General features: G+C 48.0%; 2 protein-coding genes across 10 annotated transcripts in view; one reads left to right on the top strand and one right to left on the bottom strand.

Moving 5' to 3' along the window:
• The window catches only part of LOC120950297 (cadherin-86C), a 114,004-nt gene that overhangs the window by 69,468 nt on the left and 20,308 nt on the right, over window positions 1–24,228 (bottom strand). For all 9 annotated transcript variants that reach the window (XM_049609560.1, XM_049609420.1, XM_049609447.1 and 6 more), the window contains exon 3: window positions 1,230–1,800. In XM_049609560.1, the coding sequence (XP_049465517.1) occupies window positions 1,230–1,306 (77 nt within the window). In that variant the 5' untranslated portion in view covers window positions 1,307–1,800. The remainder of the gene's footprint in view (window positions 1–1,229; window positions 1,801–24,228) is intronic.
• On the top strand, window positions 2,873–3,471 carry LOC120950353 (uncharacterized). The gene has a single exon (XM_040368332.2). It carries the CDS (start codon window positions 2,974–2,976, stop codon window positions 3,319–3,321), a length of 348 nt encoding a protein of 115 aa, XP_040224266.2. The 5' UTR covers window positions 2,873–2,973; the 3' UTR covers window positions 3,322–3,471.

Here is a 24,228-nt window from a genome sequence, read left to right as displayed (position 1 = left end):
AAAATCGGCCGGAGTTATTATTCTAACTATTGCGATGTAATGCAATAAACAATCAGAAACAAAAAGCATCGAAATTAGTTACAAGTGAGCATTCGTGATGCACAGGACAGGGAGCCGCGCTGAAGGATCACTTCAGGACCACAAAAACAAAGCTTCTGGGTTTTGTTATGCCCCTCTCGGTCAATCGGTTTATAAATGCAGTCCCGACCTCGTCCCGATGAGGTAATAATGCTTTTCAAAAACAAAACAAAAAAACAACAATAAAACTCGCTAACCCCCGTCACAAAACTGGAGCAGGTCAGCGGTGCACATTTTCGCATTGCATGCAATATGCATAAATATCCGCCAGCACCAAACCGTGACACGTCAGACGACGAACGCGACCCCCCGCGGGGCCCTCTCCGGAAGTGGGCAATATTTTCTCTGCCGCCACCGTTAATCAGATGTGGATTTTAAATTCGCAAAATGAATTTTAAAAGCTTCCGTGAGGGTGCACCTTCGTCCTAATGGAATTCCAGCACACACACACACACAAAAACACGCGCGCACTACCCAGGATTGTGTGAGCGTGCATTCTGGCCGGCGCGGCAAGAGAAAGTGAAAGTTGCAACTCTTACTAAAACACAATACCATTAAGAAAGAAAAATGCAAATCCCACCCGCAGCGGTTGAAAGTGCATACGGGCTGACCACGCCACACGGCACAGTTTCCCTTGAACTAAAAGCCCGAGAAGCCATTAAAAAAAATCCCCCCCCCGCCCCCCCCCCCCCCGAACGCGCCACGGAAGGATAACGGCCAGGAGTGCCAAAATGAGGACAGGAACAAATGCTGTTTTGCATACCTGCTGAAGGCACCAGGACACGGCCGGACTGGCCGCGTGCACGCAACACCCGAGCGCCCAGGCGCGGGCAAAAAAAAGTGCGAGCTGGACAGCAAGCAAAAGCGAACAATGAAGCGCCGGAAAACCTTCATGACGCAACAAATGGGCTCGGCACGCGGACGGAAACCTAGTTCGGTCCTGTCCCGAAAAAAAAACGGGAAGAAAGGAAGCTCAACAAGGTAAATTGGCTCCGCTACATTGTTGCAGCTTGACCACAGGGGGAAATAATGTAAAATTATTGGATGTAAAGGCCTTGCCCAGCATCGGATTTTTTGAATTTTGAGTTTTGAATTATAAAACTGAAGCAAATCGAATTCCAACTTTCTCGTACGCCTAGTGCCACACTTACCTTTGGTTTATGCTGCTCGGTACGATGCTGCGGCAGTGCACGTAGCGGGCTAATCGATGCGGACGCTGCTCCGTCATGGTTTGTTTTCCCCTTCCTTCTCTTCACACACTCGTTTCCCGGTTCACGCTACTCTACGAACAAGTTGCTTAACGTTTTCAAACTACTTACAAGGACACTCACGCCGCTTGCACTATCGAAAAGTGTTTATGATTTGGTTGATAATTTGTACGCTTAAACACACATGCACACACGCGCGCACTCAAGTCATTACTTTGTGTACACTTTGCTGCCCAGTGTTTTGTTTGTTTTACAGACGAATGAACGGCCGCGAACGGAGTCGCATGTTTTTTTGTTTCAACACACACACACACAAACCTGCTCCAACATTCAACCCATTTTTAGCAGGCACTAGCAGACAAAGTGAAACTAGTCGAAAAAAAAAATAATGAACGATTGCAATCGATGGTTAGCGACGAACCTTTAGGTTGATTTTATTGTTTCACTACTTTTGGCTGCTTGTCGCGGGGCTCGTCGCGTGTTGGCCTGGGCTAACAGGGTTTACGGATTGGTTCTGTAAAGAGGGCAAACAAGAAAGAAAAAGGCGTCAATGTTAACAGGTGATCAAGCCGTTTCTACAGGCAAGGCAGTCGAACAAAACATTCTGGCAAGTGTACAACAAGTGCACAGACAAAGGTGGATACTTCCTAGTCAATGTTTTGGTACAGTTTTTTTTTTAGAGCGCTCATGCATCTTAGACTGTGCTGTCCTGGCTGTTCCACAGAAAATCAGAGTGGGAAATTTCGTGCTCCAGTTTTCACCTCGATCATGTACACCAAAGCACAGCGTCGCGATGCGATGTTTTATGCTAATCGAGCAGCGAGAGAAGGCGACAACATTGCTAGCCCGCAACAACAGAGCTGTTTTTTTTGGTACTAACTGACGTACACCAGCAACGCTGGACGTGCCGGAACGAAACACTTCGCTACATGCAGAAACACACGAGAAGGCCTTTCTTTTGAAATAGATTTTGACACGGAATGGTTCTCGTACAACACAACTGATCCTAGATGCAATGTAGGTATTATAACATCCCACCCCTCTTACCTCTCTCCACACCATGGTTCAATGTTTGGGTTGTAGTGATCGCAATCGATGTATGAGAGAGGGAGTAAGAAGGTTTACTTTAAAACAACAATGTAGTGAATTCCAAGTAAGCCAGAGCCAGAGGTTAATGTTTTCCAAAGCACAAGTGGATAACGCCGTTATTTACTACAATTAACATTTTAGATGAGTTTTGTCTCTTGCAACAATGATTCTCATTGCAATTGTTGTATGAGAAAAGATGGTTGGCATGAGCTTCAATGACGAGATTCGAACTCAGCTTGTTGAGTGTTGCAGTACTGCGCGCATTCAGATAAACCACTGAGCGTGCGCAGTAATAAAGCGTTCACGGGTGACCAGTATCATACACCGCAAGCAAATATTTGTTCCTTATCGTCGATTTCCTCACTGCTGTGCGGGAAAAGTCAACGCTTGACGGCAAATATTAACTGTCGTTGCTTTCATAATAATGCAAACAAATTATGTTTATTCTACCTGCGAACAAGCACGAATCGAAACTGCTCCTCGCTATATAAAAACACTCTCGCAAACGCTCCACAAAGCTAGTCTGCGCTCATTCTCTCCTGCCTGTGTCTTTCTCTTAGCACCCCGAAAGCCACCCAAAAGCTCGCATTTATTCAGCATGGCCATTCGTGTGGAGTTGCTGCTGGCGATGGTTCTGTTACCGCTGCTGCTGCTCGAATCCGTCGTCCCGCACGCGGCGGCCGAAAAGGTGTGGGTCGACCGGGACAAGGTGTACTGTGGCCATCTCGACTGCACCAGGGTGGCGACGTTCAAAGGCGAACGGTTCTGCACCCTGTGCGATACGCGCCACTTCTGCGAGTGCAAGGAAACGCGCGAGCCGCTGCCGTACATGTACGCCTGCCCGGGCACGGAACCGTGCCAGTCGAGCGATCGGCTCGGTTCGTGCAGCAAATCGATGCACGATGTGCTGTGCGACCGGATCGATCAGGCCTTCCTGGAGCAGTAAGGGTGGAGAAGCTACCGTTTCTGGGAGACGGTGAAGGGCTTTTCCTGTGGTACGGTAGTTGAACAAAAAATCACAAAATGGAAGCAAATAATTGGTTACAAATAAAGAGGTTCTGGTTGAGAGAGAGAGAGAGAGAAAAAACAAACAAAATTATAGATATAGTTTTTTTACCCTTATGCATGTGTGCATAAACATTTCAGCTTGATGGGAAGAAACTTCTAGGAATTTGTTTAATTCTGTTAAACGTTATTTTTACTCCGAATACCCTTCCAAGACCAAACCGCGCTCGCACAATTCCGTTTCGTTCTTGGCATTCTATTTTTAACCCTCCTTTCAACGACACGCACAGCCACAGGTAGCAAGGAAGAAAAAACCTCGCCCTCAAGCGGTCCGTACAAACTGAAAACGAGAGGAAAAGCGATCCCATGAGAAAATTGGTGGAAAAAAGCATACACGTTTTTTTCCATTCATTTTGTTCTTTCATTTTCCTCGCCAACAATTTGTCCCTGGGTATCATGCCACAGAGAAACATATGCGAAACAGCGCAAGAGGTGCATCGCAGTTGTGTAACGCACTGGTACATTGTACGGTCGCATAGTCGCATTGCTCGGTTGCTGTGCTGCGCTACCTGCACGGCGGTATTGCAACAGCAAACGGGGTAAGAACCTCCAATGTTTCCGTGCGCTTTACTAAAACTTGTTTTGCTTCATTTGTCAAACGAAAACAAAACAACCACCCGGCGATGGAAATAGGTTCGCTCTGGCAACTAGGGAAGCTGTCCGCGTAAAAGTAATTATTTACCAGATGCTGACCGATGCGGCGGTAGTTGATCGATGGCACCAAATATAACACCGACAGTACACCAGCCCCCAGTATGCGAAAGTGTAGTAAAAAAAAACTTTTTTGTTATACATTTTTTTTTCTTTGCGCCAATGGCTTAATGCTAAACTGAATAAATAAATAATGCTGGTCAGGAAAATGAAAAATAATAAATCGCTGCTGCACTCCACGATAAGAGCCTCTCGTGCAGCAACTGCGTCGCCTGCCAGCATTAGTTTCTGCGTCGGCAAAATGGTTGCCCTTTTTTGTTTTTTTTTTGTTTTCGTCGCTGCATTTTTTGCGCGACGGGCCAACGGGTTTGATGGGTGTGCCTCATAAAACAGACACACGATTACCATTCCGCCTTGACGCCCCAAACAGGATACGGCAGACGAGGCAGCCCGTGCACCGAAACCGGCTCGTGAAGGCCGTTTCGGAGCACATGATGCCCAAGCTACTGAGAGCGAAGAAAGAACGAACCAAACAGCTTCCACCTCGTAAAATGTTCCCAAAAACTAAGGACTTTTACTACAAGGTAGAGAATGAAAAACCGAACCGCTGAGGATGAGGATGCAAACAAAGCAAAAAGAGAGAGAAAAAAACATCGTTTGGGGCGCACTGAAAGAGTTTCGAAAAAGGGCAGTCAACAATTTGATGCCAACAAATGGGCCGTTGTTTCGCCGAAATGATCCGAGCATCGAACCACAAAAAAAATTCTCCATTTTCCGCACGCCGTTTTTGTGGAACTGCCAAAAAAAAACGAGCCTTCCTCAAGAACGGCCAGCGAAGAAAAGCAATCAATCTCTAGGCGTCGAGATTTGCGAGTGACGCGCTATAAAACGTTTGGAAGTTGCATTTTTTTTTACAGGAAAGCTTCCCGTGCTCTCGTCTGTGTGTGTGTATGTGCGGGATAAATGCGTCCCGAAGCAGTATGCCTGGACGCTAGGAAAGGTTTTAATTTTTCAACCCCAGCTCGTCCAGCTCCTGCACCACCTCGTCACCATCGCACCCCCCCCCCCCCCCCATCCCCATTTCTGACAAGGATTGTCTGACGCAGGGTGGTTTCGTCTTTCGTCTGCCTTCGAAGGTGCTGCACACAGGAATGTGCATCTTGATATGCTTTAAGAAAAGAAGAAGAAAAAAAAACAATAACAAAACCGACAGCGTCCCTGCGCAACGAGCGCGCCCGTGCAAGAGCGAGGCCAGAGGGCAGAGATCAACCGACAGGCGGCGTTCGTTTCTCTGCCGCCCGTTTCAGTTTCGCTGGTGTTGCAGTTCTGTTGCAGTTCCCGGTCCCGTTCTTGGGCCCGACTGTCCTGCGCGCCAGGGACCATTTTCCTGGCTGCCAACACACTTCATCCTTCCGTCCCTTGCCCCCTCCCGTCCCTCATCTCTTTTGTGTTTTTGTGTTTGCCTTGCACCACCGAATGCCATTCTTGATGGGATGCAATTTTCGCTCACCGGCCCCGGACAGCATCACCATATTTAAACGAAACAGCCCATTCAGCGAACATCGGCCCTCGGATGCGGAAAAAAAGGGGGGGGGGGAGGGAGGTTGGTTTTCGCGTCGTGATCGCCGTGTTCTGCCCGTTACCTTGTTCCCTTTGCTCGGGCGGTTCGGGCGTACCGTGCGTTTTAATGCTGCCTTACGAACCCTTATGCGCCCTGTCGGGGGCGAGCAAAGATTGGATTTTTGTTTGCAACAGAAAAACGAAAACGAATAGGAGATACCGCTTTACTGGAAGCTCCTTTTCGGGGTAACACTGAGGAGGGTGAGGAAGGGCGGGATGGAGGGAAGAGGGTAAACGCATAAAATCGATTACCCGCTGGTTCTCGCATGGGCCAGCGACATCTTCCCGGCCGCGGTCGGCAGCAAACAAGGGGAAACAAAAGCCGGCGGGCCACAACAGACCGCTCCCAAGCTGAAGGTTCGAGGCTATATGCTTGAAGTGTCGCTTTTTGTATGTTTTTAATTTCTAGTTAATACTTTTACACAACAATTGCACAAATTGTTTGTTCGTGTGAGCTCGAATAATGTAAGGTTCGTCGCTTAGAGATTAAAAAAAAAAATAAAAACACGGCCCATGACGTCATTTTGTTACAAATATAAAGTAAAGAGAAAATTGTCAAATTACTCATTGAACTCTTCAATCCTGCCTAAACTTAATACGAGCAAACGAATTTTTAAACGAGAACTATGAACAACTAAACTAACTTTATTTTACAATGTAAATAATCCGCTTTTTCAACGTGAATGATCTAAAAAACACACAAACAAATGACAGGCACGCGAGAAAGCTGTACAGTTTCGGCCCAATTTCAACGGCTCCTAAGACACTTCCGTCCCTTGCCATCACCGCCCGGCCATCTCACGGAAGTGTTCACAAATTTCGGCTTTACAAGACACTCGTTACGGAGCACCATTTATCGTTTGGGGCACGTTAATTTCGCTCCCAAAAAAGAAACCCCCCCCCCCCGGTGGACGTAACTGTTCCGAAAACGTAAAGATGTGATCACGCTGGCTGGCTGGAAATGCAGCTGTACCATCCGCACGGTGCCGCCGCCGCGGCGCTTGCGTATCGATAACACTAATCTCTACCGCAGCAGCTGTAATTTCCAATAATCTTGTGTTAAAAGTGTAGGCCGTGGCTGTGGCCTCCGCGTGCCCCCGAACTACCGAGCAAACCGCCGAAATCAAACAACAACCCACCACAGCCTCCACGGTGACGATGGTCGTTGTGTCTTGCTGGCGGTGCCGTGAAGCAGAAAGTGAAACCGAAAGTTTTCAATCTTATTAGCGCCAAACGCCAAAACGGCGAGACAGTACACGGTGGCTCGGAACGCTGCACGTTTCGCGTAATAGGCAGTGCCGCACGGGGTTTGATGAAACGTTACAAAGTTGTAATTTTCGACCGCCCCCAATGTGGGAGAGGCTTGGGAGGGCGTTTTTTTTTTTTGCCGCCGCGAGAAGGTGTTGAAGTTTCGCCCTAGCAGGAAAGTGCGCACATCGCTCGAGTGACGAAATTCGAACGAAGTGACGTCACGCTCACACCACGACCTCCATTTGTAGGACGCGCGAATTATCGATCCTGATTCCCCATTCCCTGGAGCAGCGAAAAGCCAACCCGATTGGGGCTGCCATAAGCAGGCAGCTGCGAAGAAGAAAAAGTAGTAGAAAAAAAAACGAGCATAACGATGGTGTATTGTAATTGATGGACACGAATGATACTTTGGCAGCTGTATCATTAGCCCACATACACACGCACAAAGACCTGCTGTGCTGGGGTCCGGATGTTGCTCTAGCTGAAGGTTTGTTTTTTTTTTCTCGTTGTTGTTCTTGTTTTTTTTTTCAGAAAGTTTTCCCACCAACATCCACTCGGTGTGGGTGAAGGTGGTTGGCAGCCACCTTTCGTCAACTTTTTGAAAGGATCCCTATATTTTAACGGCTGACAATCCATTACAGCGATAAGCGCGATCGGACGAAACTGGACGAAACAAAAGTTAACCTCAAAATGTAAAACACTTTAAATTCAATTACTTGCCACACGCACCGGCACCGTTCGAAGGTTATAAAAATCGTACCGAGCGGTCGAATGTCGATGGTTCGATAACACTTCCAAAACCAAGCGCACTCCGGTGGTTGGTGCACTCCGCCGAACGCCGAAGCGAAGCGGAAAGTGACACCGAATCGAAATCAAATCGATAGTGAACGGTTGTATTCCTTTTTTTTTTTGCTTTTTGCTTCATGTTTTGCATTCCAGTTGGTTTTGCTGCTCACTTTTGAGCTCCTTCTCAAACGAAGCGGAACAAAAAGGCGTTGCACGATCGCCAAACCTCTTTCAAATGTGGTCGTGTAGCGCGACACGGCGGCTAAGAAGTGTGAAATATTCCCTAGTCAATCACAGACACGCACACACACACACAGACACAGACACACAGCGTAAACCAGCGAACGTATTACCTTGAAATGCAATTAATTCATGTTAGACGTGCAAATGAGAGCATAAGTAACATTTTTCTAAACATAAGAAACACATTTTTGGTGGTCGTTTTTCTTTGCGAGCCCATCGATATGCTGGGAAATGGGCGAATATTAATTTCGTGCATGATCCGCAGCGATCAACAATTTTGGAGCAGCAAAAAAAAAATCGCTCTTACTCACCAGAGGCAGAAAACACGAGCGTATCGAACAAAAGACTTCAACGACAGTGAAGTGATTGGATAAGCGACGAACCCGCTCTTTTTTTTTCTTCTTCTTCTGCCTACCGCCCGTCCCAACACTAACGCGATAATCATGAGCGAATCGAAATCGATTGGCGTTAAATTGAAAGGAAGCGGTAATTAGAGAAGAAATGTAACACGGAATCACTCCCATCCGCCTCCTTCTGGCTTCTGAGATGCGGTACTTCTGCTCCTAGTCAACCAATAATGATGATCGATCAGGCCGGCGTAATGGGAGGGAGGAAAAAAACGGCCGATCCGTCCTCAAAACGTGACTTTCTGTGTGACTCCAACCACAACCCTTTCCACTCCCGCCCCTTTCATCTTTTGCAGCTTGAATATGACACACACACACACATACACACACACACACACACACACACATCTCGGTCGTGTACGCCGCGGCGGTCGCGTTCTCGCCATACCGGGCGTTTAATGATGACAGATTTATTATACCCAAAACCGGTCCCCCCGCATCCCCACCCGCGCGCGCGCGCGATTTGTGGCGTGATTTTGCTTTTCCCTCTTCTTCTTCTTCTTCTTCTTCTACTGCTTAATGCTGCACTACTTGCTGTGAGGTTTCGAGAAAGGGAACTTGTTGCGTAATACGCGCGCACGCGCAATGACACCTTCGGTCGGCTAACGATTGCTGGAAGTAAGAGATCGCGGCCTGCGATGGTGGGTTATGTTTTTCCTACCTTTTTTTTGTGTCTATCCATGTTTCGCTAGCACTCGTCTAGCCGCAGAGCAAACACACACGCGCACGCACACGTAGTTCTCCCCCAGAGAGATTCGGTGCACGTAATTAGCTTGGGAGGGAAGGAGCGAGACACACACACACACGGATGGACAAAAAAACGGTAAGGAAAATGAACCACTCCTTCGGGTGTCGGCGCGGGAGGAGATCTGTGGTGCGGTAGCTCGTGTCATGTGTTGCTACCGCCGTGTGGAGAGCCTTTCCTAGGCCGCGCAAGATTTACGCGTCACAGTGGGAAATCTAACGATCCACACGCATCGTTTGCCAGGGGGGGGCGGGGGGGCGGGGGTTGAGGGGGGGGGGAGGTGGAGGGCTCAAATGTATCACCACCAACCGTGCCGCAGCATGATTGGTATGGAAAATGTTGCAGCACCTTTACAGATGTTCACGATTGACAACCCTCCAGCAACGCCGAGCCCCATTTGATGTGATCAAAACGTGATTTGAGACGAAAAATGCAATTTACCTTCGAGCCCTCGGATGCCGGGCCGAGAAAAGGCAGCTGAAATGCTAATTCAATTTGGGATGTTTCTAACGGTGGTCCGATATTATACATTTTTTTGTGTTGTTGCTTCTTTTACCCACCCTTTGCTAGCGAGCCAGGCGGGACCGGTGAAGGAAGCAGCGCAAATGAGAAAATTTATTAAACACACACACACACACCCGCAACCAATTGGACGACGAACCCTTCCCGGGACGGGAAAAATGGGACGGTAGAAATCGATCGATCGGAGGTTAAGTCGCTGTGCAGTCAGTTCCGTTTGCGTTCCACCGCCTAGCACGCTCGCAGCCCTTTTTTCCCCAAGGGTGCCGTGCGGAAGGAAGCATGCGGACTTTAATTTACAATCATCGCGCGAAAGTAAGGACGATATTTATACGACGCTAATTATACGCTGGGAAACAGTTATACTGCCAAACGTTAACGGGCAGAGCCGCCCCGGAAAGGTGGTTCGGGTCGACAACGCTAGCAATTGGTTTATATTTTAATACACGTTCGCTACAACAACAACAACAACAAAAACCACAGGCACAATATGGCCGAGCCCTGTCCGAAATGTTGTCCCATTTAGGTAAGATTTATCGCGCCAAATAATTTGATAGAAATGTGTTGAAAAACATCGTTCCGAGTGAAACGCGCTAGAGTTCAGACTGTTAAGCTGGACTTTGCTGTATTTAACATCATCACTATTCAACTTGAGCCAACATTTCAACGCTATTTCATGCTCTAATTCCTATCATAATTTTTACACTAAATTACGTCACATTTTCCTAAGCACATGTATCGCCATATTTGTGGACCAGCAGAGCCAGTTACTCGATCGATTCCAGTTCCAGTTTCGGACCAGGTTCTAGTTTCGTTCCGAATCCGGAACAGGATCCGGTACAGTTCCAGGAACGGAATAAAGCCAGGAGCTGTTTCAGGACCTGGATGAATTCAGTTTCAGTTCCAAAACCGGTATAAGTACATGATCAGTTCCTGGACCGGTAAGAGTTCAGTATCAGGTCCAAGACCCAGAAACAGTCCCAAAACCAGTATGGGTACTGCATCGGTTTGAGGACCGGTAAGGGGCTTGTTTTGGATTTTGGTCTATTTTTGAATCAGTTCCTCATTTCAACCAGGTTTCGAAGCCAAAATTTTGGCGTACAGCTGAGAGTAAAGAGGATCCTTAAAATTACGTTGAGCAGCGCTGTCACAGGGCCAAATTACCTGATCACACAAAGGTTCGTACTCGTTGCGTGATACAGCTAATGGCCGAGCATTGCCTAAACCGTCGTATTTATTTTATTTTCCTCGCTAAACACCCATCCTCACTCATTAGCATCTATTCGCTCGTTTTTACTAATGAGCTAACTGTGTGCTTGCAGTGTGCGCGACTCTTTCACATTCTCCTTTCAAACAAAGCGACCGATTGTTACAGCAAACAGTTGACAAATAGAGAAAGGGATGCTACGGTTACCCGAGACGGCATACCGAGCAATCTTGCTGCCTTCATCTGCTGCGATCTTCCGATGCCAATCCTAATTCATCGATCGCAGCAACACACCCCCTCCGGGAGGGGAAGGGAGAACACTTTCACATGATGTAACGCGCGCAGTACGGAAAAAAACCCCGAGGTGAAGTGAAAACACGGGGAATTGAAATCGAAAACATGCACCAAAACCCATCCACGGTACAGAGGGCCCATCGGGCCTTTGGGCGGGGAGTGATTGGTCCCCGCCGACAAGGATCGTTCCGACATCATACATTTCTCGCTTTTACTCTGTCAGCGTGGGGGAATTTCTCCCGTCTGGGCTCACACCAAGACCCAGCGTTCCTTGGGCTAGCCTGTCCTGCGGAGCTAACCTCCCTGGGAGAAGTTTAATTGGCGCACCCAGGTCGGTGGTGCGTCTGTGCGCATCGCTTCTGCAAATAAAAATTTACCAAACCAAACAACAACAAAAAAAAACGCACGACAAAGAGGCAAGCAAAAAGCAGCCTCAACAGCAGCACCATCAGAGCGATGGCCGTTCTCCAGCGCGTTTGGACTAGGTTCACTTTCACCCAGCAGCAGCAGCAGCAGCAGCAGCATGACGCCACTGTCGCTTTCAAGCGCGAAAGGCAAATGCAAGTACGCGCCCTTCAAATCAACCGGAGAGAAAACAACAACAACCACAACAAATGCAGAGGAGGAAAAAAAGGGAAAACGGGCCTGTTGCTACACTTCAATCAATGCAGGCAGATTGTCGATTGGTTTTTAGAGAAATTATTCTCGACAGCAGCAGCTGAAACCATCGCTCACGAACGGTGCGATACGATCCGGGGCAAAAACGTTTTGCCCGTCACGCCAACACGCCGTCACGTTAATTGAGGAAGCGAAGGCGACGACTCTGGCAGCCCAACCAAAAAAATAAAAAAATAAAAAAACCACCCAAAAACTAACCTCAGACAGAGAGCGCTTTCGAGCTGGTGATTGTTTGTGGATCCCTTTTTGTTTTCGCACTGTCTTTGTGATAGCATCTGATGCGTTCGCCTGATTTTGACTGATGTGTTTAGAATAATTGTTTCTTTTTTGTTTTGTCTTCTAGCTCTCATAATACATGTTTCGATAAATACAAAAAAAAAACAGTTGATAAAAGCAATATCTTTCAGACGCAATTTAAATATTCCACGTTCAACTGCTTTATTCGGAATTTGGTCAATTATTTTATAAAAAAATATTTCATTACCCCATTAAATCTACAACATAATTAACGGTTGACCAAGACCACCCCTTACTGACTCCTCCTTTCCCCTTCCCTCCCCCTCCCCACTGTCAAATCAAAACTGCATCCCCGCGACGATGCAGTTTGGCGTCTCCCCCAGGTCCCCGCATGAGCCAAATTGCTCGGAAAAAAAAGTGCACAACACATGTAATTAAGATTACATCAATCCTGCGGGCGTCAAGCGACAAACCCCCGACACAAGCTGAAAATAAAACGAAGAAGAAGAAGAAGAAGAAACAGACACGGGTGGTAACATTTAAAGCAGGGGACCCCGGGGTAATTATTTTCCATCAATAGTGAAATTGCCTTTCGGAGTGTCGGCTCGGTCGCAGTTGCGGTTGGCGCTGCAAGGCACCGCAAATCCGGCGGTTGCATTTTCTAATAAATTTTCAACGCTTGTTCGTTGTTTCTCTCTCACTCTCTCACTCTCTCTCTCCTTCCCTCGCTGATGCTGGCGCATTAGCAAACGAAGGTAATTTCTATGTTCCCGTTCGCCTCCAGCGCTCAGAGTCACACTTTTGTCCGAACGGTGTGATGTGAATCAATTCAATGCGTCCGATTTCCGAGGACGTAAATTAGAGAAAGGCGATAAAGGGCGGTCCCATTGGGGACGGGAAGGGTTTGCATTAAAACCACGAGCGTACCGTTACACCCTCCCCCTTCCCTCATCCTCCCGTACTGCCCACGAACGCGGGTCACAGTTTCGCTAATCAAACCGGAAAAGAAAAGTGATCAATGCCGACTCCTTCGGTCGGAGTCAGGGTGGAGGGGGGGCCTCGCGGAAAAAAACGACACCCCCCCCCCCCCCCCCCTCAGATGCATTCGTTTGTGCCGGGGCTGGAAAATCAATTGAGAGAACAAATGATCGGAATGGGAATGGGGGCAAAGGGAAGGCAGAAGAAAAACCGCAGAAAGTGCCGCGCGTTCAATTGAATTAATCCGATTAGACGCGCACCGACCATCGGCTGTGTGGCTGTGTGTCAATGGGAGGAGTAGAGGAGTAGGAGGAAAAAAAAACACACGCCAAACTGCAAAGCAGGATGAAAAACCAAGACTGCAAGCGGGTTGAAATTATGTCCCCATTTGCTTGTCGTCAGTCGTCACTGCAACGGTTTGGATGTTGGATTCTATTTTCGCGAACCGCTTTTTACGGCTATCAGTAAAACTCCAAATGCTCATCCATATCAAGATTTGTATGTTTTTTTTTTGTGAGCATCACCACGCATCGTCTGTGTTGCGAATTTCCGCACGCTTTTCCACTTTCATTTTTAAGTTTTCCTCTCCGGTACACCTCGGTAAATTAATTTACTGCCGGCGCGTCTCTCTCTAAGCCCGCCTTTCCACTTTCCTCCATTTTCCAACCAGCCGGAGATAAACGACGAAAAACGTGATCGCCTCATAATTGCAGCCCGTCTCGCTCATTTTACTCCGCACCGACGCTAGTTCCCGGTGCTGCGCTGCGCTAAATAATTGAAACAATATCCAACACGCGGGCTGCACGGTTTCACGTCCATCAATTTTGTTCCGCCTTCGAACCTACCCCCTTTCCTAATCCTCCCCTTTCTAATTGCTTTATTTCGGTTTGTTTTCCAGCTTCCCAATTCGTTTTAGATTTTTGTTGTTGTTGTTTTTTTTTAGTTTGCAGATTTTGCTGGCGACGGGAAAAATCATATTTAAATGCCAGTTCCTCTGCGCAGGCCCGTCTGAAGCATGTTTGGAGGAGGAAATTATTTTTCGTTGCGTTTTTTTTTTCTCGCCCTTTTCATTCCCTGATTCGTGTTTTTGTTTTTGCATGCTAAAATTTTATAAGCTATAAGCTAATGAAGCGAATAATCATTGCAATTAAGTTCACCTCCCAAGGAATGTTTGTTAAACGCATCGCAATTTTTGTGTTTTTTTTTTTTTTTGCTCCGCCAATTCCATGACACATATAGCATACTAATGATTTATTACATTTAGCTCTAAGCATGTTGGTATATAAAAGAGGCTTGAACACCGCCCAAGATTTCAAACAACGATACAAGAGGGCACAAAACGAAACAAAGCAAAGAAAAGGATAAGGCTAGCAGCTATCAAGTTTACAAATTCTTCCGAAAGCTCAACCCGCCCGAAAGTGTACAGCACACACAAAGCACGGAAGCAAAACTACAAACGTTCTTGAAATCTTCCCAACCAAGCGAACAGCAACAGCAAAAAAAAGCAGCAAGTAGCGTCCTAAAAGTAACTTCATATCTTATCCTATACTCTCTGTCGTTGTCTTCATCTCCAGCAGCCACTCAGACATTAAGAAATACGAACCAACGGCCGGGCACACCGGCATCCCCAAGAAAACGACGAACGAAAAAAAAACAAAAACACGAACCAGCGAGCCCCGAAAGAGCAACCGATGCAATCGGGGTGGGAAATTAATTAGGGTTCTAGCTCGTGAGGGGATCCTGTCGGTCTGGTCCTGTTGCTCTCCGGAGACTTCATTCTTTTTTTTTCCTGTTCGCACAATCGCCCCGCAAAAACGGTAAGGTGAGCAGGTTTTAGCGAAACAAACACAGGAAATTGTCAATCAATCACAGGTACTAACTGCCCGAAAAAGGTCCAGATTTTGGCGCTCGGTCTTTCCACTTTATCGTGCCGTGTCCGGCCCCAAAACTGTTGTACGTGGTTGTTGTTGTAGTTTTAAAGTGTTTGCTGCTGCTGCTGCTGCAAAGATGCTGACTTCCGAGAACGAACAACATCGCTCAACACGAACCGAGAATGCATTGTGAGCGCGGAGCGAGCATTTGATAGCCTCATAATTCTTTGTCCTTTGTCCTTGCATTGTGTGCATTTGCTTTGCTTGCAGTGTGTGTTTGTAGTTTGAATGGCCTTAGTCTTTGCAACAACATAACGCTGAAGCATGTTGCTATGTTTAAATGTGTTTTTTTTCTCACTCGCTCAAGTAATAAGTGAAATTAAGGCGCTAAATCTTCCAATTGTTGCACTTTGTAGCGTTTGGTGCCGTGACCAGGATGCGAAATACACCAGTGCGCTATTGGACGTCCGATTTTTTCCATCCCTCTTTGCACAAACAAGAAAACCTCAACAACAGTGCGTTTGGAAGACGCACACCTTTCCAAACACGCTAACCTCGCTAAGCCTGCAAACACTTCCCAAGGCGCGCTGCTCGTTCTTTTGTCGTCGAGACGTCGTAATGTCGTGAGCGCACGATCGCCCCAGCTGAGTCCGGCCCGGAGCCCGCGTCTGACAATGGCACCGGAACTCCTCCTTCTCCTTTTGAAGCATCGCTCCAACGCTCAAAACCACCGAAAAAAATAAATCCACCAAACAAAACAGACACCGATTTCCTTAGCGATCCCGGGAGCCGATTGCTGGGGAGAGGGCGCTGAAACGTGAGGGAACTTTCACACCAGCACCTTTCCGGGCGGCTAACGCCTACACTCACGATTTTGGGGTGAGCGGTGCGGTTCATTTTTTTTTTTACTACGTTGGGTGACTTGGTGCCCTCTTGGAACCGTAGGTGAGGGTCCTGAAAGATTCAGCTCTTTTTTTTTGTTGAGACCTCAATGTCTGTGCCCTGTTCCTTGGGGGGATGCAATAAAAAAAGCCTGTCAAGTTGTGCATTGCGTCACACGGTCTAATTTGCGTTCGCCCTCGGCGCATGGGAGAGGGCGTATTGGGTGATGGTTGCCACTTTCAACACCACCGTACCATCAGCAAGGCAGTTCTAGGAGCGAGCGAGGAGCGATTTGCTGCGAACGTTATAGCTCAGCAAAAGCATCACCAAATAAAAATCATATTCCAGCCACGGTGACACGGCGCACTATTGGCCACCGCCGGCAAAGCCTCCCAACCATCGTTAAAGGGAAATGTGGAACACTGGCGGAAATTGAAGCGCGCTGTGCAATGTGGCCAGAAACATAACTCCCGTTGTAGGTGCCTCTAGGGGGAAAACGGGCTTCAAAGGTTTGAAAGCTCGTTTTTTTTTTTTGTCGCTCCTTGCCACCCCTTCACGTACCGACGACGACCGATGTCGAGCCGTACAGCTTTTTTTCTCCTGCTTCTACTCCTATTGCGCAAGAGATGCAAGGGATGAAAAGGCACAGACAAACAAGCAGAGAGAGAGAGAGAGGAAAAAAGCCATACAGAGCTATAAACAGGGCGTGATCTGGGCGGCCATCACCCGGGCGAATGTGGTGACGGTGCACGGACGGGGCAAACTGCCGCGAACAGCGCGCAAAAACTAGCCTGTGCTCGGACGCATTTGGCGGGATCATTTGGTGTGCGCTCCTAGCATGAGGGCAGTTGCATTAGGAGCACACAAAAAAGAGGAAATGGACAATCGACAAGGGCATAGATAGAGAAAAGAAGTTTGAATAGTTACAGTATCGAAGGAGTAATTTTCTATAACAACTTTGCACTGCCGAAAACAAACCATATAACACTATGTGTGCAATATATTATTTAATTTACTTTGGTGCCGTGACTAGGATGAGAGCAATGTACATGCTTACAGCATTGATTAAATGAACCAAACTCAACGCTTTTTATGTGTTCTGTTTGAAAATATGCCCCAAATGTGCTTTCCAATTCGCACAAATTGGTGCCATGACCAGGATATGAATATATTCTTCAGAACATAATAGTAGGTTACACATATTATTCTGATTTCACGCCGTTGCAGAAATGAATAAAACAAACCTTTTTTCGTACATTCAATTTATCCCCAAACGCTCTACCTCTTTCTCTTCCTACCAGACAAAATCAAGCACTCTGTTCTTCGCTCTTTCGCTGGGTGGAGTCAGTTCGCCGACAGCTTGGTGCAACCTCGAACGGACACCCTCGGGAATATATCAACCTTTTCGGAGGCACACACGGTGTACGTACAGCGCGCCAAAAAGGCACACACAGCCACCGAAGGCAACAGCCGACCATATGGTTCACGTTTGACGCTCGGCGTCGCCTACCCTCTCCTTTGGCGCAAAACCGTCCCCGAGCACAACCATCCCCAGGTAATTCAACCGCTTTAAGGAGCTTTGCCACTGCCCGGTTTCAGAGCCACAAACACACACACACACACACACACACAGACACACGAAAAGGTTTCGAAAGGTTTCGAAAGCCTCGCCAGGTCGGAGGCCCGTGTTTGCAACCCCGTGTAGGCTGGTATCCGCTACCACTCCAACCGTCACAGCATCCAACAGTCTCGCAGTATGTGCGTCTCGCTCTCTGTGTGTGTTGCGTGTTCGCGTATGTGTTTAGGTTGCAGCTCGTTACTTTGTCTGCCGTGCGGATAGAATCGCGCATAGAACACACCTAAACCACGAAGAAGCTTGCACAGAAATGCAGCTCATGTCTGCCTGCCTGCATGTGTGTGTGTGTGTGTGTGTGTTTGTGTGTGTGTGGGCAAGGAAACGACCAAGACGGCAAGGCCGGAGGCGAACCTGCCTGAAAAAGGCTCACGCTGCACAACGAGGCACATAAAAGGCAAGCGCAAAACAAACGCTGCACACGATTCATGCTGCCTGCGCTTTTGTTTCGCGCGGCTCGCGCTTCGCTCTGCGCCCGCGAGCGACGAATTGCGGACAAATTCAGGTTCGTGATGGGGAGACGGCGCGCGGGACAAAAGCGGTAAGGGCGGACTTGGTTTCAAGACATGGGACAGCTAGATGGCCAGAGCGGACCAGACTGGGAGGGAAGGGGGGGGACGAACGAGAGCAGGACGGTCTGATTTGTTTCACTTCGTGCTCGGTTCCTCGGAGGTGTTGAAGGGTGTCTGCGAAATGGGTGTCCCCTGAAGGCTAGGATCTGCTCCAGGAAGTACTTAAAGGAAGCCGAAGGTTAAATAGCAGACAGGCAATGCTTGTGCGGTGGTTTGCAGCAAAGCTATGCAGTTCTTAACATCACTGAGGGGTTGTCAAAAGGGTAAAGGGTTTTTATTTTGCTAGGTAAGATTCGTGGCTGACAGTTTTTAGTCATTCAAAGGTAAACTGCACTTCGTATTACACCTTTCATATATTCACAGAATATAGCACAAAAACGGTATTTATAATTGCATCTTAAGGCGGCTGCATTCTTTCTCTTCTTAGTGGCACAAACATTACAGAGTGTAACAATCCTTATAATGACTTAGTTTCAGTGAAAATCAAATAAACACAAACTTCCATGGCAAAGCTAAGGCTTTCCAACGTTGCATAGCGGTGCTTCCACTGGAACCTGGGTCAGAAAAGTTAGTCACACATTCAATCATAAACCCTGATGCTTCGGGCGCACTCTGCCAGCCACTCAGGGAGCATATCGAATCGGAAGGCACGCTCGCAACTCGCCCGGAACAGAGGATATTTGCATGGCCCGCCGGCCCACCGGCCCCACCCCTACACAACGTCGTGTAAGATGCCGTTTTATTGAACGCAGCACACAGTCGCAGCCTCTGCAGCGGGCATCCCGTTTCCCCCCGGCGGCATTCGGCCGATACCCAATACCGAAACATTGTGTTCCTTTTTCGGACCCGTAATATCGTAGGCCCGCGAGCGTACGCTTCGAACGACATTGCAGCCGGGCCCGGGGTGATGAAGCAAAATAGTCACTCATCACGAAAACTCATCCCCTCCACCTCCCCCATCTTCCATACCCCGGCGGTGCTTTGTATTGAGCAGCGAACGGGATTTCCGTTCCGCGATGAAGCAAAGGGCGGCAACCTTTTCGGCAAAGCCCATTCGATGGAAGGATGTGCTGCCGGAGCGGGGCAGTATTTATGGTGGCGGGATGGGGAGGCAAATAAAAAAAAAGAAAAAGAAAAAAACATGTACCTCGTGCGCATTTCTTCCCGGCGTACACTCTTCACGTTCTGACGGAAGAGATATGACACCCGCCGGAGCATTAGGCGTTTGGGGCCGTAGCGAGAAGGAATAGGAAGAGAGAGAAAAAAAAATACACAAAAAACAAGGTTCGTCGCTTCTTTCGCGTCGAAGTCTATCGTTTGCAATTGCGCGTTTAGCGGCGGGGCGCACGGAGAGCGTTAAGGCGTTCGCATTGGAGGTTCGGTTTTGCTTTGCTTGCCTAACTTTTCAACCATATGTGTTTGTGTTTGGAGAAAAAAAATAGAATAGAAGGCGGTTAGTGGGGATATATTAATAAATGAGAAGCGATAGGGAGAGACAGAGACAGAGAGATAAAGCCCTCCACCAACCGTAATGATGGGGATGACGCGATAAAGCCGATCAGAAAGTGAGCGAGTGTCGGTGGTGTTACGGTACAGGCCCGGGCAAAGGTGTACACTCCCCCTTTGGGTGTAACGGTTTTCCACGGTTTCGTTCCGGGTGATCCCATTGTCATATCCTTACACCCTTACAAAAGGCAACCCGGTATGAAGAGGGCCAATTTACGGAAGCTAATCTGCTTGGCGGACACACGGGCCATGTAAAGAGCAACGAATAGAGCGAACGAGAGAGAGAGAGAGAGAGACAGCGCGGCTTTGCTAGCGATTCGCTGTGCCACGTTGATAACAGTACCCCCTTCTATTATTGGGCCTGGATCCTGACTGACCTCATTTAACGTCACGGGTTGAGCTTTTCTTTTCTTTGCAGCTGGTTCGACACGCTGGAAATGTTGGCGTACTCATTGCCTAACCCTTTTTTGGGGTGCTAGAACACCTGAGATGTAACGGTGATGCGACGCTTCGCCTTGGAAGATGGTCTAGTACGCAGCGACGGGCGGTTAGGGTCAAGCTGATCAAAACCATGCTAAATTTACTTATTCACCTAATGAGTTTAGATTTGTAGTCGGTTTTAATTAGTGTGCACACAACGTAACGTTAGCCGGAACGTCGTTTACTAGCTACATGAACGATTTGCTAACAATCAGTGTATGATTGGATAGAGCTGTTGTTGATTTTGGGTGCAACCGTGCCTTGAAGCAGCCAACAAAGCATTACATTTAGGCTACTTTCCGAGGTTTTGAAATGTTTTGAAACACGAGCGGATGAACCATAGCAAAAGTAGCAAAGTATTAGTAGTGATCGAAATTATCATAACATTTTGCTCTTCCCACTACCCCAGCACTACCTTCCAACATTATCGCTCCTCAGCTGTGGCAGCAGTACAGGCAGGCAGGCAGGCAGCGGGCGAAGAATAACGCTTATAAATATAGGTAGATAATCATCCCGACAGCATTCAGCATCTCAGCCACGCAACAGCAACGGCCGTGATTTATATCAAACCGTGTAGCCACCTTCCCGTCACCCAGCCAGAAGCCCGGCCCCGTGGTAGCCGTGGTGGGTCGAGAGAAGAATTCGAGCAGCCGCCAGAAAACATCGGTGGAAAAGCGCATCGGACGGGCCAAGGCATTCGGACGACAACGCCTTGGGTCCCTGCAGAGGGGGAGGGGAGGAGGGGAGGGGAGGGGAGGGGGGAAACAATCATGATGAAGATGAACATCGCCTCCCTTTGAAAGGTTAGGCGATGGCGAACCTGGTGCCGAGGCGAACCACCAGAAGGTGCGAGGCGAAATTTATGCACCGAAGAAAATCGATCTACTGATCTACGAGCTAGACCTCTCCCGCACAGGCCGCACCCCCCCCCCCCCCCCCTCCCAAGAAGCGCAAGATTAACGCAACAAGTTCGCCCCCGACCGACCACCGCACCGGTTTGCTGTAGCAGAAGAGTTTTCCCCGTACCATGCCGGATGATGATTTATGGGACGAAATTAAAGCGTTTCGGAAAGGCTCTCGCCGTAGCTGCCTTTTCTTCTCCGCTTTATTTGTTGCGCTTTTTTGTTGTTGTTGTTGTTTTTGTTTTGTTTTCGATGAAGCAATGAATTCTGGTTCTATTCTGGGCAGTGCAGTCTTGCCAGCGGAGCATTGAGCAGAGCGGCCAAGCCATTCCGGCGTTATCGTTTGTTCGTGATCGAAAGGGATAAACCCTCAAGCCCCCCTCCCCCTCCCACTATCCTCCATTCGCCCAAATGCGATCGGATGCGATCTTTCCCATGCAGCAGAAGAATATAGCGGAGCGTCCGAGAACGACACAGACAACAAAAATGATCGATGACATCGGTTGTGAAAGCATGCTGTGCCAGCGGGAAAAATAAATCCTGCCACCTCGGCCGCGGTGGGTCACATACCCCTTGCCGGGTGGTGGTGGTGGTGGTGGTGTCACGCTGGCAAAGGTGTTAAATATTACGAGCAATCGACGTCGTGCAACATGACAGGCCGCATAGGTGTCGATATGGGTGCCGGTGGAGCGTAGAGGAAACAACCCTGCGAACGATAATTGCAAACGATGCTTATGGGTTTTAGAACCGGTATGTACTGCGGAGAGGAACAATCGTATATACGATGACAAAATTGCTAAAAGTTATCATGAATTTAACGAGTAACACATCAAACTGCTTGATGCAAAGTAAAGTTATTTAAAAAAAAACGTATGAAAGTACTCTGAAAAGCCAGAGGTTTAGACAAACAAACTGAATGCTTCCTTCGCGGTCTGTACTATCAAGTGCCATAATTGTAATATCACCTTTTTGATTAAAACCAACCAAGAAGATTAAAGTAAAGGGTGTAACCATCCGGCAGAAGAAGAGAAAAAAAAGATCATAAAAATAAAACCAACCACTGAACTTGCCCTTCAAACTAGGTCCTCTTGATTAGAGGGCTTTCCTTCTGCTGCGGCAGCATTTCCTTTGCTAAAGGTTAGCCGTCATTCCAGCATTGATGCCGATCGTTGGATGAGATTTTTTGCGTTCTTTTCTTGTATATTGCTCCGGTACAGCGCAAAAAAAAACGAACAACCACTGTAGCTCAGCATAAAAACCGAACCGTCTGCCGTGAATCTGGGTTACCGGATCGAAGATCAACACGTTTTTTTTTCCCGCGCGCGCCCCGGAGCCATTTCTCTTTGTGGCGTTTCGTTCGTGTTTGCGTTTTTTTGTTTTTTTTTTTGCTTGCCCTGTTCCCTCGTTCGTTTGCTCCCACGTATCCTTTTCCTATTTGAGGATGGAAAACTCTGCCAGCCTGCTACGGGGGAGAGGGGGGGGGGGGGGCAAAAGGCGATTGAGCGGTGTCAAGAAAACAAGTTTTTTCCTTATTGAAAAAGATGGCCTCAGCTTTATGTGCTGTGGCCGTGCCAGAAATGAGGTTGCGGGTGAGAAGGCGAAAATTCAATTAAGAGTAGAACCAACGCAAGCTGCAGCTTCCATTTTACATAATACCGGGGGAGCTCGTGGTGAAAAATAAGCAATGATTCTCATTTACCTTCATGAGCTTTGAAAATTGTAATTTAAAGTGCTGCGAGAGTGAAAGAAAGCGGTCGGACAGTAATGAATCGAGCACGCAACGAAATGACAAGAAGCTTCGTTCCCCCTATTGGCACTTTGGAACGAAACATGAGCAAACGAAGATCGATACGATAAAGGCAAGGATCCAAGCACGGTGACCTAAACGAACGTACACAGCACGAACCCGTTTGGGGAGCTCTTGGTTCCTCAGTTCATCAAGGGCAACAGTTCCCGTGTGGGAAAAGCAACAACAACACTCAGTGAAATGTACATCAGCTATTAGAGAAATTGAAGTGTTTGAATGGAATAATCTTATAGAGGCAATAAAAAAAAGCACACAAGGAAGAATATTACAAAAAGCAAAGCATTTGGTTAAAATTTGTACGATGAAGCAGGCAAACCAAAGGCCCCCTTTCAAGGCTGGCAAAATAATCAGGCCAAGAATGCACGCATTCAAAACCATGGACCAGATTCCAGCGAACGAATCATTTAAAAAAGGATCACACACACACACAAAAAACGCATCTCAACGGAAGTCTGCAAAGCTGCCGAGTGGCCAACGGCACACCGACGATAACTGTAAGCGAATTTCTATCTCTCTTTCGCTCTTTCTGTACGGCAGAACCGGATACAGACGCTCGAGGTCGTACGTGATCGCGTATTCGTTTCGTTGTCTTTTGCTCCATTGATACTTGCTTCACATTAAAGCTTTAAACAACTTTTTGCTTTTTATTTCTACATCACATTGCCATTTGTCACAGCGCACAATAGAATGTTTACCATTCCAACGTTATCGAGCAACATTCCAGATATTTTATATCTTTTTTTGTTTTTGTTCGACGTAAAACTGCGGATACGGATTTTGGACGGACTCAACCGCAACTCATTTAGGGGTTGCGAAAGGGTGCAGCATGCTTGCTGCAGCCTGCACTAAACTGCAGCATAAACCATCCAGAGAGCTGCTGCTTTCTTTTGCCCGTTTCCTCTTTCACTCTCTCTCTCTCTCCTGCGAGCCACACCTTGTATGAGGACTGGAAGCGCAAAAAATCAAGCGCGTGGGACTTGCACATGGCGAACACGGAGGGCGCAATGGCGGCGAAAGTAACAATCAATCGACCCCGAAACGCAGCAGCCCTGTCCGCCCGGACACTGCGGCACCTCTGAAGCCCAATTCTTACACCCCCCCCCCCCCCCCTCTATCCCTTGGGCCGGTCTCAGTCCCGTCGGTCGTACTTTCACTTTCGCGGACTGCGGCGACGGCCTGTGGCCTGTGAGACTGTCGCACAGTGTGAAGAAAGTGCGGAAGGGACGGGACCGGGCGGTTGCATAATGGATGCAACGTCTCGTGTCTCGCGGCAGCCAATAATAATGGCAATAATAATCACTCGCGAATGGGTTTTGCGCGCTCCCGGGCGCTCGAGATGCAATGTCGGCAGCGCTGGAAAACAGGAAGTGAAATAATGCCCCAACGCGCGCACGCAGGGAACAGACGGCGCCGAACAGCAAACAAACAAAAAATGGGGCGAAATGGTACACGGTTTCCGGCCTCCGGAGGTTGTGTGTGTGTGTGTGTTGTGATGAGTAGGAAGAAAAATCTTCAGAAG

The sequence above is a fragment of the Anopheles coluzzii genome, chromosome X (genome assembly GCF_943734685.1).
Source record: "Anopheles coluzzii chromosome X, AcolN3, whole genome shotgun sequence".
Classification (NCBI taxonomy): domain Eukaryota; kingdom Metazoa; phylum Arthropoda; class Insecta; order Diptera; family Culicidae; genus Anopheles; species Anopheles coluzzii.
The sequence above is the reverse complement of the archived record's forward strand: the minus strand, read 5'-3'. Positions and strand labels throughout refer to the sequence as shown.